Source organism: Syngnathus typhle, linkage group LG13 (genome assembly GCF_033458585.1).
Source record: "Syngnathus typhle isolate RoL2023-S1 ecotype Sweden linkage group LG13, RoL_Styp_1.0, whole genome shotgun sequence".
NCBI classification, from domain to species: domain Eukaryota; kingdom Metazoa; phylum Chordata; class Actinopteri; order Syngnathiformes; family Syngnathidae; genus Syngnathus; species Syngnathus typhle.
Genome location: NC_083750.1, coordinates 6,756,517 through 6,772,383, shown reverse-complemented (window position 1 = coordinate 6,772,383; position 15,867 = coordinate 6,756,517). Strand labels below are relative to the sequence as shown.

Genomic DNA, 15,867 nt, shown 5'->3' with positions numbered 1-15,867 from the left:
TGTTTCCTGGTGAAAAACAGTGGAGGGTGAGGCTCGGAGGTGAGTTTCAGTTCAAAGTTGAAAAGGGCACGCGGCGGGTAAGCCAACAGCGACTCAAGCGGGGACTTTATTTTCGTACAATAACACAGAGTAAATTTAGCGAGCATTCAAGGTCATTTTTGCGCATTCACATCTTGAGGAGAAATTGTGACAAAGAAACCACTGAAACTCTACTTGGTTGCAGTTAAGATTATATCCATAATCATTCAGATTTGTTTTTTTGTAAGTGACATAATGAGGCAGAGTAAATGTTCAGTTGGGCTGCTTACAAATGTGAATTAAAAAAAAAAGCCCTTATCAGTTATCTACCAAGTGTTCAGATACACATATGCCATCTCGTCGTCATCGAAAATGCAAATGTATTTTTGGGTTTGAATCTCAACTCCGGCCTTGATGAACTTCATTTGCATACACGCGGCACAAAGCGGGAACTAACGTCAACAAGCAGGCTCTTTCTCTCCACTGTTTGGAACAGTGCAAGTGAAAGTTTGACCTCAGAAGTGCTCGGCGCTAATAGCGCTGCAGGAATTCCACGGAATCTTGTTTTCAGAAATGAGGACAGGAAAGGCCAGCAGCGGAGCCATAAATCAACTCTTTTCCTTTTTTTCCCTCTATAAAGAGACTACAAGAGTGTAATAATAATAAACACATGAGGCAGAGATAGATGTCAGATGGGCCTGAGCGAAGGCACGTAGTTGTGACGTGCCCAGCCGGCCGGCCGGCAGGCGGACAGGGGTGAGGGGGCAAGGGGTGGCTGCTGCTGCTGCTGCACCATTCCCCACATTATTGGCAGCGAGGCAGGAAGAAATGACAGACATAATTTCCCTCGGTGATCAAACGTTGCCACATTAACGCGGCCGATGTAATCTGCGTGGCGGGATCGTTGAGACGGCCGCAAATTGGGGACTATTTGGAGGTATTTCCTCTCTTTAGTGGCTTAATTAAAGAGGGGGGAAAACAGGAAGTTTTAAAGTCAAGTCCATAATGAATCGCTCGGCTCGGCCAAAAAGGGTCTGCTCGGTCAGGGGCGAAAGCGAGGAAGCGCCGGCCGCTCTCCTTCGCCTCAGTCACTGAGTTCAGCTTGTGTGCAAAAATAACACGGCATCGTACTTTTGGGACTGACTGGATGGACAAAAGTAATGGGACACCATCATTATTGCAAACAGAATTCCAGGCTTGCCAGAAGCAGCAAATAGAATGACGTAATATGTCTGCAGGTCACAGTGAACCCATGAAAAAAAAAAAAAAAGTTTGACACAATACGAAGCCGACGTTCCGCCTCTGCAACGGCGCCGTTAAATCATGTGACTAATGCAAGTATTCCCCGCCGTCACCGTCCAAGAAGCCCGTTCGGAATGTTTGGAGTTCAGAGCGAGGTTAGCGCCGGCCGGCCGGTCGTCCGTCCGTCCGCCCGTCTCCGAGGCCTCTTGAATGAACTTAATGCACGGGAACCCGAGCTCGCCGCCAAGCGCAAGACGTCCTGCGTCACCGGCGGCTTAGTACAACAACGCTTGGACTCTTTTTACTTCATGAATACCATGCTGGATAGTTTTTCATTTTCTTGCATATACGTACATTAGTTGTGGCCATAGGAGGGGCAACGTCTCGATCCTCTTATCGTTGCCCTGAACTTTCAGTCGTGTCACACCCAGCGTGGCGCCCTGCTAAATAAATGCTCGCCGGCCGAGTGTGCACACTCCTACGCAGACTTCCACGCTTCTCCACTCATTCACTCTCAACCTTTTCCTTGAAAACACTCCCATTGTTCCAAAGCAGTGATGATGTCATCACGTTACAGTGCGTCACGGCAAACACTCAGCGGCGGCGGTGATATGGCTCAAAGGTTTTCCTCACTGCATTAGCTGGGGGGGGGTGTTTGTTATTTTGAACTTGATAGCCCAACCCCAGCGTGGATCAAACTTCCTGCGATTAAGACGCCATTGTCCCGTTAGTGATTTTCAGAAGCACAGCCAGGTCAAGTGAATGCAGTGTGGAGGAGTTGATGGACCATCAAGAGTTAATTAGCAATTTAATAAAGTGGCAAAAGTTCTTTGGGCAAGCAGTTTGGTGGAGTCAATCGGAACATCAGCCTCAGATTACCACATCCAAGTGGCAAATTAGTACAGTGACCTGGTAGTTAAACGCAGTGGACCGGAACACAATATGTCACCTTACTGTAATGGGTTGATCAAACACATTTCGTGTGGGGGAATCACTTGCAGGAAGTACACACGACGGCCAATCTGTAAATTAGTACAGAGAATGAAGAGATTTTACAGCGACTTGATGAGTTCGCCGGCAGCGCACTGTATCTGGTGTTATGAATAAAATGGCGGCCAAATGAGATCAGGCAAGGAAACAAAGGAAAACATTGCTGCTAACTTCAACAACTGTAAAACGTCACGATAAAGGTTTCGACTGAATGTAAAAGGTTAGTTGTGGTGAGTGCAGCTGATGAAAGCAGTGCTTGCAATGTTATTGGGCTCAAGTGGCCGTGCCGTGAGGGAGTTATGAAGAGTTGACTTTTTTTTTTTTTTTTCCTCCCATGTCTGTTGAGGAAGCCCAAAAGGGCTGAGTCAGAGATGGCATCTCTTCCGGGAGGCGGGGGGAGGAGGGAGGGAGCATGGGAGGGAGGGGTTCTCCTTTGAAAATCAACGAAAGATCAACGTTCGGGGAAGCCAAGCGAGCAACGGGCCTTTCTGCCGCCCGCCCGCCCTCATGGCCGACCATCCGTGTTTACTTTTCGAGGACTTTCAACCCAGCGAAGCCGCTCGCTCGCTCTCAGCGTACGTTGACAAAATTGACATTGGAATTTCATTTGCTGGCGCTCACATTTAAAGAACACTGCAGAAGCAAATTAATTGTATATATTTTTTAATGATGAATCTTTTTAATAGCCTAGGCTTGCGTCTTGTTTTAGCCTCCTTTTGGAGAGATAAAATGGATTTATGCTGACTACGAAAGCCTCTGTGATACTTGGGGACTTTTAAAACTGCATTGATATCTTAATTTTACTCTTGGGAAAAGAGTTTTTAAGACAAATGTTGGCTCGCTTGGACTTATTCTGTCAGCCGTACCTTGTCGGAACCAACGACAGCTCTCAGGTGGACAAAGAAGACATGGGAAAGGTCTGAGCGTCTATTCTACTTCCAGAACTTTATTACAATCATCTTCTCAACAACGGGAGATTTATAAATATTCTTTTCTTTTTGTTTGATTCTTGAGGCGTGGTGATTCCAGTTGTGAAAAACAAAAAAACAAAACAGGTCTTCGAGTATCCATGCTGGAAGAGGAAATCCGTTCCGTACACTGAGGGGGTGTCACGCTCTTCTCGTAGGTAGGTCCGTAAAAGCATCCGACGGCGTGCCAAAACCGTCGCTACGGACTCCCAAATCTAGCCGTTGCCAGGAGGGAATCTTCTGCCAGTGGTCCGTCTTTGTCAGGTGACTCAAACGTCGCCCGAGTACTTCCACAGGAGGGGCTCGGCCGGCCCACTCTCAAGCCAGAGCCATGGGGCACCAGGGCTCCCCCCTCACCGAGCCCACGTCAGAGGTCTGCGCCAGGCCCACGGCACCGTACAGACCTTCCGGGCCGGGGTACTTGAGCACGGAGCCCTCCCCCGAGACGGGCAGCACGGACGAGCTGACCTGCGACAGCACCGAATGTGATTTATGAGGAGGAGTCAACTCCAAGCAGAAACAAAATAGTTGAAAGGCATACCCCGGACACTTGCGTGGAAGGAGAGCTGGTTTTGGAGCAGTCTTCAGAGTTGGATGAAGATGTGGACGTGGGCGTCATGGCGACAGAGTTGCTACTTCCTACAAACATGAGAACAATATGTAGATCACTTTTGTGTGTTTCTTTACTTGATGGCTGATCCCGTCAAGTCCCTGGCCACTTCATTAGGCACACAAAAACATTTGGACCTTTTTTAACACTCACTTTTACAAGGATGAGCCAAACCTAGTCATCATATTTTGTCAATAAAGTAAGATGATTTGAGGTGAAAATTTTTTATTTGATCAGCAACAGTGAAAGAATACAATTATAATATGGGGAAAGGTCACACTATTAACTTTTTATATTATTAAGTGCAACGGGGTGTTATTATGTTAGGTGTATTGATTTGTTATTTTGTTAAGGTGGACCTGATATTAAAAAGTGTATCAAACTCACCTGAGCCCCCTTTGGTTTTATTCAGTGTTTTGGGTTTTCTTTTTCGAGTCTGGATGCCTTCTTTCTTCATGGCCAGTGGCCGAGGTACCTGTACACAAACCCGCAGAGTTGAAGAAAAATGAGGAGAATAAAAATGATGATGATGACGGGCGGGGAGGGGTCGCGAAGTCTACTGACCCCATGTAATTTAGTGTAGAGACCACAGGCATTGCACACGGGCTCCCCTTCGGCGTTCCTGCGCCACAGCGTCGTGGTGCTCGTCTGACAGTTGGCGCACGACAGGCCGATCCTGCGGGACGTCGACTGAAACCACGGGAGGGGGGAGGGGGGGTTGATTAATTCATCCACATGGGGGCTTTTCAACACTGATTGATCTCCTGCTTGTCACGTGCTCCTAAAGTGCACGACCCCCCCACCCTCTTGATTTAATCACGCGTCTGACACACACAATCGTTTCCTGGCAATAATGAATGTTCTTATTGAATGAAAATGTGATTTTTCTCGCTGCGTAAAATTAGACTAATTCAATTTGTCGTTTTGATTTCACTTATTGAATTCAGTTTCTGTCATTTTTTTCTTTGCTTAAAATTGATAAAGGGTTTTACATTGCTGTGTGTGTGCGTGCGTGGGAACTTATTTCAAATCAGTCTCACACACACACACACGCCGGTTTCTTGACAATAACAAATATGTAAAAACTGGAAATAAAAAAAAAAAAAAACATTCTCAAATGAATTAATAGATATTTTTTTTTTTTTAAATAATTTTAGTTGGACTTATTTTAAGAGTACAAACTTGATTTAAAAAAAATGCGTGTTTCTTTAAACATATTGTCTACAGGAGCTACACATTCATCTCCAAGGATGCAAGGCCTTTTTATTAGGTACACTTTCCCAATGTTATTCGATGACACACACGCGTGCGTGCGCACAGGGCGTTAATCACAAATGTGTCCTTTTTTTTGGGTGCGTAAAAGTCCCGCGTAATGCCTCCATTACGTTTCACTAATAATTAATAGGTACAGTATACGAATGAGAACCGTCAAGTATACATTTATCAATGTATTCTTTCAGTTTGCAGTCTCAAGCAGAGGGTCAAAATATTAGGAACAGGAGTTCTACTCAATCAAAGCTCTCGACTCGACTCGCCCTGCAAGGTAAAAATATCTGCTTGGGGTTTGTGCGCGTGTTTACAAGCAATAGACGGAGAGCTTACCGTGCGCTTCTGCGGCTTGATGAGCGGCCTGCTGAGGCCGTTCATCTTGCTGTAGAGGCCGCAGGCGTTGCATAGGAAGTGTCCGGTGCCGTCGCGCCTCCACAGCGGCGTGGAGATGGAGCCGCAGTTGACGCACTCCCTGCTCTCAGACATGTCGTCCAGGAGATCCGACACTGCAGCCCACACACAAACACACACACGTGCGTCAATACGCACACGAAAAGCGCTGTCGTTTCCGTTGTTATTAACATGCTCTGGTTAAATGAAAGCCTTTAGACACGCCAAATGGCTGAAATACTCATGTAACGCTATAAAATTGAATTCTCTTTCAACAAAAATGTCATGTCTTCGTATTTGTTTGTCATTTAAACAATAATGATTTATTATTGGCACAGCCAGGTAAGTTTGGTTTTACGCATTTTATTCCGTATACGCACCAAACATACAGTGTCGCATCTTATCCTGTGTGATATATATATTTAATATATGTACATAAATATTTGTTGTTGTTGTTTTTAGTTAAGAATTAACAGTGACGTCTTCAATTTCGGCGAAGATTGTTTGTATTTGGGCACAATAATGGATGTTTGTTTTTACGCACACGAAATCTGTAAACCACCGTGTTACAATCTTTGGATGAAAAGCGCTTAATAAATAAAGTTTAGCTACATTGGCTACATTTGTATCAAAATGCACAATTAATTTTAGCCTTCGAGCAAAGTCATGATTTGGTTGAACTTCATTGTACATTTTAGAGAGAAAAAAATCAACAGACAAGATTTTTCATTATATTTTAGAATTGTTTGATCACAAAAGTGTTTTAAGCACAAAATGAATGTTAAAGCTGTCCTATCATATGGCAACAAATCATTTCATAAAATGGACATTTTTGGGTCATCTTGTTCAGTTGGTTCAAATAAGTAAATGTATTTTTACGCACACAAAATGACAAATTAGTGCTTGTAAATTTTTTTTTTTTTTTTTTTTGCTTGAACTGTACATTTTATACGTATAACACAATATGCTAGATTAATGGTGAACAACGAGTACTTGTGATTTTTAGAGTGTATAAGGAAAGAGGTGTCTCATTTATATTTAATATTTCGGCTTAGAAGGGACACTTTCATGCCAACCTTAACTGAGACACCTTCTAGATTTTTCTAGATTTTGGTTTGTTTGTTGTTTTCTGTTTAACTTCGCATTTTTAAGACAAATTTAACATAAAACTACCAGATGAATGTTTTTGCTCGTCATGCTGTATCTTGCGTTTTTACGCACACGAAATATCACAATTATACTGAAGGAAGTAAACCAGCCATAACATACATGGTTTAAGAGAATAAATATTTTTGTGATGTTCCTCTAAATCGGGCCAGTGTCTCTGAATGCAAGTTGTATTTGACGCGTCCTCCCCGATGCTTGCCAAGCATGCTTACCTCCGTTGGATCCCCGAATCAAGGGCGCGGCCCTGCTCTGCAAGGTGTGCAGCATGCCGTTGTCAAAGGGCCCGCTCGTCCACGGCGACGGCAGTTGAGACAGCTGCGGGGCCACGTAGGGCGAGTAAGCCGCTGGGTAGGCCGCACCGAGCGGCCGCGAGAGCCCGTACTGCTCGGCCCGGTTGGCCACGTTCAGCGAGTTCCCGTAGCCGATGTCCCTGCTCGTGCCGCCGCCGTTGTTCATGGGCGGGCTGGGCGGGTAGTGGAAGCGGCCCGACGAGGCGTGCGCATGCGGGCTCCCTGCGCCGTAGGACGGGCTCTCCGGTGCCGGCTGCGACCACACAGAGTGGCCGGAGACCGCGTGGCCCGGCTGCGCCGAGCCGCCGGCTTGCAGGTATGTCAGGCTTGGGATCATGGAGCTCACCCGCGAGCTGGGCACGTACACGGGGGAGTTGGGGTTGGAGTGCATGTAAGCCCCAGATGAGGACTCGTATCCGCTCTGGCTTTGGGCCGCGGCGATGGCCAAGCTTTGATACATGTCCGACGGATCCACCAGCAGGCCCGCCGCGGCGGCCTTATGCGCCCCGCCGGACAGAACCAGCTTGCCGCCCTGATCTAGATCCGTAAAGAGGGGAACGTCCTCGCCGCCGCCGGAGCTCTGCAGCGGGTTGCCGTGATGGTGGTGGTGGTGTCCGAAGTGGGCGTACGGGTGGAGTGTTCTGGCGCCCTGCAGCGCGTCCAGGTCGCCCGCGCCCGGGGGAGTCCGCAGCTCGTCCGGGGTGTGGGCGCCGCCGCTCCGCCGGCTGTCACCGGGCTGCAGGTAGCTCGGTTCGGCCGGTGACCCCGGGCTGCTGGATGCTTCTCGCTTAACCATGGACCAGCCGGTTTCGCCCAGGTCCATCCAGGAGCACTTCCCATACACCCTTGGGGGGTCAAAAGGAGGAAAAGTAGCCAGGGAGTCGTTGCCCCTGCAAAAGTGCGGCGGGACACAGATGACGATCAATTTGAGAGCGCACGCAGACGCCGCTTTGCGTTCATTTTTCACGTCAAACTGTTCAACATGCGGCTCATCCACACGCTCTACATGTTCTTCCAAATTATAGAAATGCATCAGTTGAGAAGTTAACACCGCAAAAAAAAAATCAAAACAAGCAGCAAAAGAGACAGAAATTCTTCAACCAAACCCGCACCAACATTTCTCCATTTCTACGTTGACCTGCGTTTTACGTCAGCACGGTAACGCGCATTAATTCCTTTTTCCTATCTCACGTAGAAACGCTCTTTGACAGTAAATCGGCTGTCATTATATCTCACGCAGAACAAGACGATGACTCAAGCTGCACGTGCACGTCATGAAATAAATACACTATCATCCGCACTCAAACGCCCACCAAAAAGTGAGATAAAAGTTTGATAAGGAGCAGATAAGAGAAGGACGATCTTTTTTAAGGGTCGGCGGGGGTCCACGTACCTGCTCAGTGGTGTGCCATAGGTGTCACGCGCACACGCACACTCACGCGCAGAGTTTCTCCGTGAGGAACGAGCGTCGCGCTGCTTACTTGCCTGGTTAGTGGGCAGCACAAATGCAGCGTACGGTCAGCAGCGAGCCAGGACCTGGTTCGGCAGAGGGCGTGGTCTGACGCTACACTGGGCGTGGTCTGGAAGGGGCGTGATTGCGTCCTCGTTGTTATCCAATCACGCTTCCGACACTGAATTCACACTTTTGTACTTACTTTATTGCTCTGAAAATGGAAATTTGGTTCAAGTTAATCATGAACATTGATGGACTGTGTTACAAACACATGCACACACGTTAACAAAAATAAAAAATCAAGTTATTTCTGTACGATTTGTTTTTATCATCAGAATAAAAGATACGTATATCTGCTGTAATGCTACTACTGCTCCACCGCTACTAATACTACTAGTCCTAATAATACAAATATTAATAATGGAGACTTTTGATGAAGCCTTCAAAACACCCAAAGCTGTTTGGTGTCATAAAAAAAGAAGAAATGTCGGACTTTTAATTGTTTTCTGTTATTCTATTTTTAATTTCTTATTTCATTTAAATATTTTAACACTAATGTGCTTTTCGAAAATGTGTATTTTCTTTTTTTGTAATTCTTATTCATTTTAAGAACATTTTATATCATATTATGCTTGATTTATAGTAATACTGATGTTTTCTTTTATAATGTGTATTTTTATTAACGCTTATTTTACATATGCTGTTGACATAGACTCCAACACAGTTATATACAGGCACATTTTAAAATGGTCGAAAACTAAGCTCCACCACGTTCAAATATACTGCATGTTTTTTTTTTATTATTATAATTATTCTCAATTCACATCTTGCACATAATCCGAACGGAACTTCAAATAAAAAAAAGACACATGAAAATACTGCATTTGTGACGTAATCACGACGGCTCGATTTCTTGAAGTAGAAAGGCCTGTTCCTATAATCAATGCGTTTATTGCTCGCAAACAAACGGAATCGAATCATTCGTGGAATATGCAGACAAGTCACGCTTTTCCTCTGTATGCTTATCACTCAACTGTATGCAACAAAAGGTATCAATAACCACATCGGTCACATTTATTTGAACGTTTCTTATGAAATGAGAACTTTTCCGGTGGTGAAGGTGCTGCTCTTTGTTGATTGCATTCAGGCTGATCAATAAACCCATTGCCGTGCCCCATCTTAATTCGTTTATTTAACGAGGGAGCGAGCGAGGGAGCAAGGGGCTGCTTCACACAGGCGCGCAAGTACCAATCAACATTGAGATGATCAAACGATACACACGCACAAAAGTGTCAAACTGAATCAAGACACTCATTAAGCAGTGTGAGTGAATGAGTGTGTGTGTGTGTGTTGATTCTTCACTTGTAATTGTATTACCATTTTTCACACGTGATGGCATCCGTAATATTAGGTATCTACAAGAACCCCCCCCCCCCCACACACACACACACACACACGCACACACACTGACCCAACACGAAACCGAGCTTTATGCGTGCGTGCGCGCGTGTTAGAAACAGCAGCACACTTGATGAATGAGGTGCTGGTGTTTTTTTCAAGCTGCCGTGTGACACGTGGGGCGACCACACGGCGCCCTTGACTCCACGCAACGTCACCAAAATCAATCAGATCATATTCTCTCTCACACACGCACGCACGCACGCACGCCGCGCACACACACTTGTACTCACCTGCACGGTCTGAAGGAGACACTTGAAAGACAAAATGTTTCAAAATGAATCATTTCAAATGACAAATAAATGATGAATTTGAAATAATTGTTATTGGCTCAACCTTTCCATACATGTCTGTCCGTAGCTCTGACTTAAAGATGTGTTGTTGGTTCATCAGATTTGTGTATTTATTTATTTATAGAGTATTTCTCTTTTTAAATGTATCTTCTTTTCCCCCCCAGCAACCATGCACTTCAAGTGCACTGACACGATCATCATTATCTCCTCTGTGCGTATAAGATTCCGGATGATTATGATGACGATTGTTATGTTCTGATTATCGGACCGTTATCTTATTGTTATGAATGATGGCGGGTGTTTTGTCTCCTCTTCAATGTGAGATTGTCTATTCCCAATCTCCACATTATGAGGATTAACGAGCTTCGAGCTCGCACACATTTACTAGTCTTCCTGACGAGTGGAGCTGTATTTTGTGTCCTATTTTTATTTTATTTTTTTTGGGGGGTGGGGGCATGAGACAATAATCCTGTACATTAAATGTTCATAATTGTGTTTACAGTCACAGTTTCTGCCTTGCATTTATTAGTTCAATGCATAATGTTGTAATTACCAAAAATGTTATGATGAAACTAGAGCAATGTTTGGTTAGCTGTAAAATTTTGAATACTCTCTTGAAAGTATTTATTGAAAACAAATAACATTTATCCTTAAATTGTAGAAAGGTATCAATATATATATATATATATATATACATATACGATATAAAAATGTTAAAATATGAAATAGAATATGATTATATATATAATATATATATATAATATACAAATATCCCATTATCATTGTTACTCTCAATATTTATAGTTTTATTTTTCTCATTTTTTAACCAATTTTGGGTATGATAAATACATTTTTATTTTATTTTAAATTGTGCTTTATATTTGGAAAACTACGATACATTTGAACTCAAACGTAACAGTTGACAGTTACAATTGTTCACCTGCGTCTTCCATTTCCTGTTTGTGTCCCCTCTATACCACCCCCCTCTTCGTGGCCGAGGGAATTTTTTGTTCTTTTTTTTTATGGGAGCAGCATGAGCAGCAGCATTTAAAAGCCGACATGTTCACGTAGGTGCGGCACCGAGCCCTCTCGGCCTTCACGCAGCAGAGGATTGTGGGAGGCCTTCGGCCGGCGTTCCCACTCTGGTAGATGATTAAAGAACAGGTGTAAACGCAACCTTTGGCATGTCGTTGGCAGCCTCACTCATTGGCGTCGGCTCACCTTCCCGCCGTTAATACACTTCTGTTGTTTATCGCACGTTGCCATGATGTCATATCAGCCTGACACCGGCCCGTTTTGACCCTTTCGCTTAACGCTAACCTCTAATGTTCTTTTAATGATGAGTTGGCATTATCGTCGTATCAGCATCGCACAAAGATTGAATGTTGCGTACGGTTGCATAGCAGGACCAAGTGTTTGTCTGACGCCACCGAAAGACCCCTGGAAGTAATCAATGACTTCCTAAATTGTACCACTGAAATACTTCCAATAAGTAGGCTCACACACATTTGGGCTAAAAAAAAACAAAAAACACACCGCCTGGGAAGAAGCGGCAGCCAGATAAGAGGGTCCATCCATCACCCATTTGAAGCTGAGGCTTCAAAAAAAGCCATTAGAAGAAGATAAGATGGACACGGACAATTCAACACATCACCTCCGCCACAAACAGCACAGCAGAAATACAAGAAAAAATGACAGTAATAATATCACAATTATCAAGTGGTTCGCTTTAAAGTGTAGAAAAAAGCCTGACACAAGCTTACACTCACAAGTATGTGTGTGAAAGTTCTTTTTTCCATCCCGGAGTCTCCATCCTGCACGGTGAGTGTGATGTGTTTTGTCTGAAAATAGAAGGTCGCCGCCACCGACGCTGTGTGACTTTCTCGTCAGTGGGCTGCAGATGGTGGAGCGGCACACTGACAAAAAACAGCCTTGGACTACACTAACGCACATATGCACACGCACGTACACACACACACACACATCACTGATAGCACAACACTTATATGCGCTTTGGCAGGGGTGACAGTGAGTGTGTGTGTGTGTGTGTGTGTGTGCAGCTGGTTGACCTTGCGTGAGTTGCCAAGGTCGGCATGAGAGGAGGATGTGCAATCATGAAATAATTGGGCTAGTGTTATACGACATGAGAATAAAACTCACTTTATTAGAGACACACTGACGACTGCATGCAACACAAGGGCTTATAATACGTCGGATATTTTAATATTTGTCTGGAAATATTACAACTTCAATCTTAGTATGTTTTCTTTTTGTATTAAAATGTATTCACATCACTGGCGGAGCTATGGTGGGGGGCCCTACATAGGCACTGCCTCCCACCTAAAATATGCTTTCACCCCTTCCAAATATTAAAAAAATGTTGCCTTTGGTTAACGTTAGCCTTGAAGGCCCTTACGTCAATCTTTCAGGTGTTCAAATGCTAGCGGGGGAACAAATAAGACGCGAGTGATAAGATTTGCACTCTGAACGAGAGAATGAAGGTCTGGCAACACACTACACACAATGCTTTGCGTGGCCCTTGTTAGAGTTCAAAATAAGCACCTCTGCTCACTTGACGCCATGCTGACTCAGACTCCAAAATGTCCCAGTAGCAGCCTGTCGTGTGTGTGTGTGTGTGTGTTGACTTTGTGTGGCTATGTAACACACACAAATGGGAGCAGATATATCAGCACCATCAGCGGCACGTAGCACAACATTAAACTTTTAGAGCCTTTTTTTTGGTCACTAGTACAAAAGATGCCATTTTTGTCCACTTTCCTTCAGAAAGCCAAAGTCACGTCCACACTGATTATTTGACGCGAACAAAAAAGTTGCATAAGTGGAAATAATACCAGGATGCTGCGTTCGAGGCGGTCGGGAAACGGGAAAGATGTCATATTGTTTGTCATAATACCAATAAAATTGGAACATTTTGACTTTATTCTGGATAATGAATAACTTTTCCCTTGCAATTAGGACTTCACTAATCGAAGCTATGCATTCAGAAATACAGTACTTTATCTATTCGTAATTACTTTTTTTTATTACATATTTCAACTCAGTTCTTGTACTACAGTATTACAATTTCATAAAAAATATACGCCCCTTTTCTTCTCAACCCCCCCATAATATTACAAATTAATTGTTTTCTCCTACTCTTGAAAACTTGAACATGCTGATTCTCATCCTTTTGTTTTGGTTGATAAAGCGAGCTCCATGTTTACAGATCTGCTCGAGCACAACCTTGTGTGCGTCAATGTAGAATGGCAGCCTCGCTTTTCTGCTGCTATCCACGTAAGCGATAATGGCGGTGACGACAAATCATGGCGAGAAGTTGATTATCTTGAGGGCGATTCCCAATTTTTGTGGAAAATGCAAATTGGGGGTTTATTTGAATTTATTACAGAATTGTCTGGGTGTGAAAAAAATATATACATTTACCATGAGCGTCAATTATATATGTATTTTTATTAAGGGCCTAGTGCCTATCCTACACTTTGCTTCTGGGGTTCCACTTGATACTAAAAGAGTTTTGACCCTCCAGTGAATAACAAACAGCGCATGTGTCTCCTCACCTTTGAGCCTGGCTGGACTGTAAGCAAATACAAGTGCGTGTGTGGCAAGCATCTTCAGCATTTTACAGCCTGGAGGATGAAGGTCAACACGAAGGATGTTGAAGCCTGCACGGGAGAAGAGGAGGAGGGAGGGAGGGAGTTATGATTTATAGAAGGCTGCGTTCCAACTCGGCTCATGCAAGACACACACACCTGGCGGTATTCCTACCTGGGACTAAGGTCACAGGGAGTCTCAAGAGCAGCAGGCGGTAATGAGTAACAGCGTTATATGATGGTTAATGGTTAACGTGGCCCCGAGACGCCATGCCCCCCCCCCCTACGAGCACCTGCACGCCGCCCCCTATAGCCACCCCTCATTTTTTCCCCGCACAGCAAACACTCACAGAACTTGTCGGGCACGCTGCGGTCACATGACCCGACCTCAGTCGGCATGCCTGCAGAACAGAATGTGGAAAAATATGTGCTACTTTTTATGAAATAAAATTCCATGTGAACAATAGAGCATTGGTTTGTTTGGCGCAGTTCCACCCGAGACCTGCAGGGGGGTAGGAGGCAACCCATCCAGCACCAATAGGTCAGAACGACCTTAATGACGACCTGGTCGGTGAAGTTGTGCTTTCTGCCTGTTTTTTTGCGTTTTGCAGGAAGTATGAAAGTCCAGTGGCACTTGATGAATGACACCAGGACATTTCCAGACATGCGCATGACTTTGTGTGTGCGCAGCGCAAATAAATCTGAGCAGACTGAGGGACGAGAGCACTTGGGCAGGGAGGGCAAAAAAAAAAAAAAAAAAAAGTGTGCTAATATGTCTTTCTCCACTTGAATAGTTTTTTGATAAGAGAATATGAGGAGATAAGTGTTGTCACTATGCTATCTGCTGAAGCGGATGCCAGCTTGATAAATCCCCTGTTGGAGTAGGATGCCATGCCATGCGATGTGCGGTAGCCGGCCAGCCGGCCGGCCGCTGCAGAAGGGAAACACTCCAGGCCAGTCATCTTGTAAAAATTGATAAGGTGCTTACATTAAACAAGCGACTATCCACTGCCGATTTGTTGACACATTAGAGTTATACTGATAGCTCGCTCGGGTGCAAGCAAAACCTGAACGTGCAAACAGGTACAACAATCCAGGAAGGGGGAACAACATACGAGTATATTGATTTTGTTTTTTTTATTAAATAATTTCAAAGATTATCTGAAGACTCAAAATACATTTGGGCTGAAATAAAAGACCAACCTGACTGTTATGCAATTCACATACTGCATATCATTAGGTATCATGTCTTAACTAACTAAAAACTAAATGTTTTATCGATTATTGACTAATTTGGCCGCTGATTACAAATGCATGGTTCGAAAATATAAGACAGGTCCAAAAATATACATCATAATTTAAATCCAAACATAATATACATCACATAGATTAAATGAAATCCATTAAAAATATTTTTTAAAAATCAAACAAATTCAAATTAAATTAATAAATTCTAAAAGCAAAAGTATGAAATATATGTACCTACATTTAAAAAAAATTTTGGGATTAAATATAAATTGTATATATCAGTACTATGCATTACATATTGACAAAATCCAATCAATAAATAATAATAATAATAATAATGTGAGAAGTCCAGCTAAAACTACCCGAGAGAAATGCAAAAATGTTTGCAGCAATTACATGAAGAAAAGCCCTCCACTATAAAGGCGTGTTTTTGCCATGCAGTCCCATTCAAGTCAAATAAATAGCTGCAACTCCAATGAATCATTTACAACGTGAGGGGAAGCAAATGAATCAAAAGGTGAGTTGGAATGAGAAGAAAGTCTTAGCGCGACAATGACAACCAACCCAGTTCACGTACACATCGTCGTTTGAACAATAAAAGTCTCGTTAACACTGGCAAAGTTAATTACAAAAAATGCTGTTGCCTTTGCGAGTGTCTCCCACCAGCACACACCTCAAGGCCAACAGGTCCACCCACACCCCCATGGGGCTTCCGTGAGCTTGGTGTTAAGCAAACGTTGTCAGTCGTGCAACAATCTCCAGCAGAGAGGTGTCTCTAAGCTCATCAGGAGACCTTTCCCACCTCCAAATGCCTCCCTGCCTGACCTAACCCGTCTAACCCCCCCCACCCCCAGGTTCCTGCT

The 15,867-nt window shown here is 44.0% G+C and overlaps 1 protein-coding gene across 1 annotated transcript; it reads right to left on the bottom strand.

Annotated features, from left to right (window-relative positions):
- Positions 1-3,170: 3,170 nt before the first annotated feature.
- On the bottom strand, positions 3,171-8,465 carry gata6 (GATA binding protein 6). The gene is made up of 7 exons (XM_061294555.1): positions 8,338-8,465; positions 6,867-7,834; positions 5,431-5,603; positions 4,393-4,518; positions 4,216-4,303; positions 3,760-3,857; positions 3,171-3,686 (listed from the first exon to the last, which is right to left on the bottom strand). Exons 2-7 carry the CDS (start codon positions 7,765-7,767, stop codon positions 3,537-3,539), a joined length of 1,536 nt encoding a protein of 511 aa, XP_061150539.1. The 5' UTR covers positions 7,768-7,834; positions 8,338-8,465; the 3' UTR covers positions 3,171-3,536.
- Positions 8,466-15,867: the final 7,402 nt, after the last annotated feature.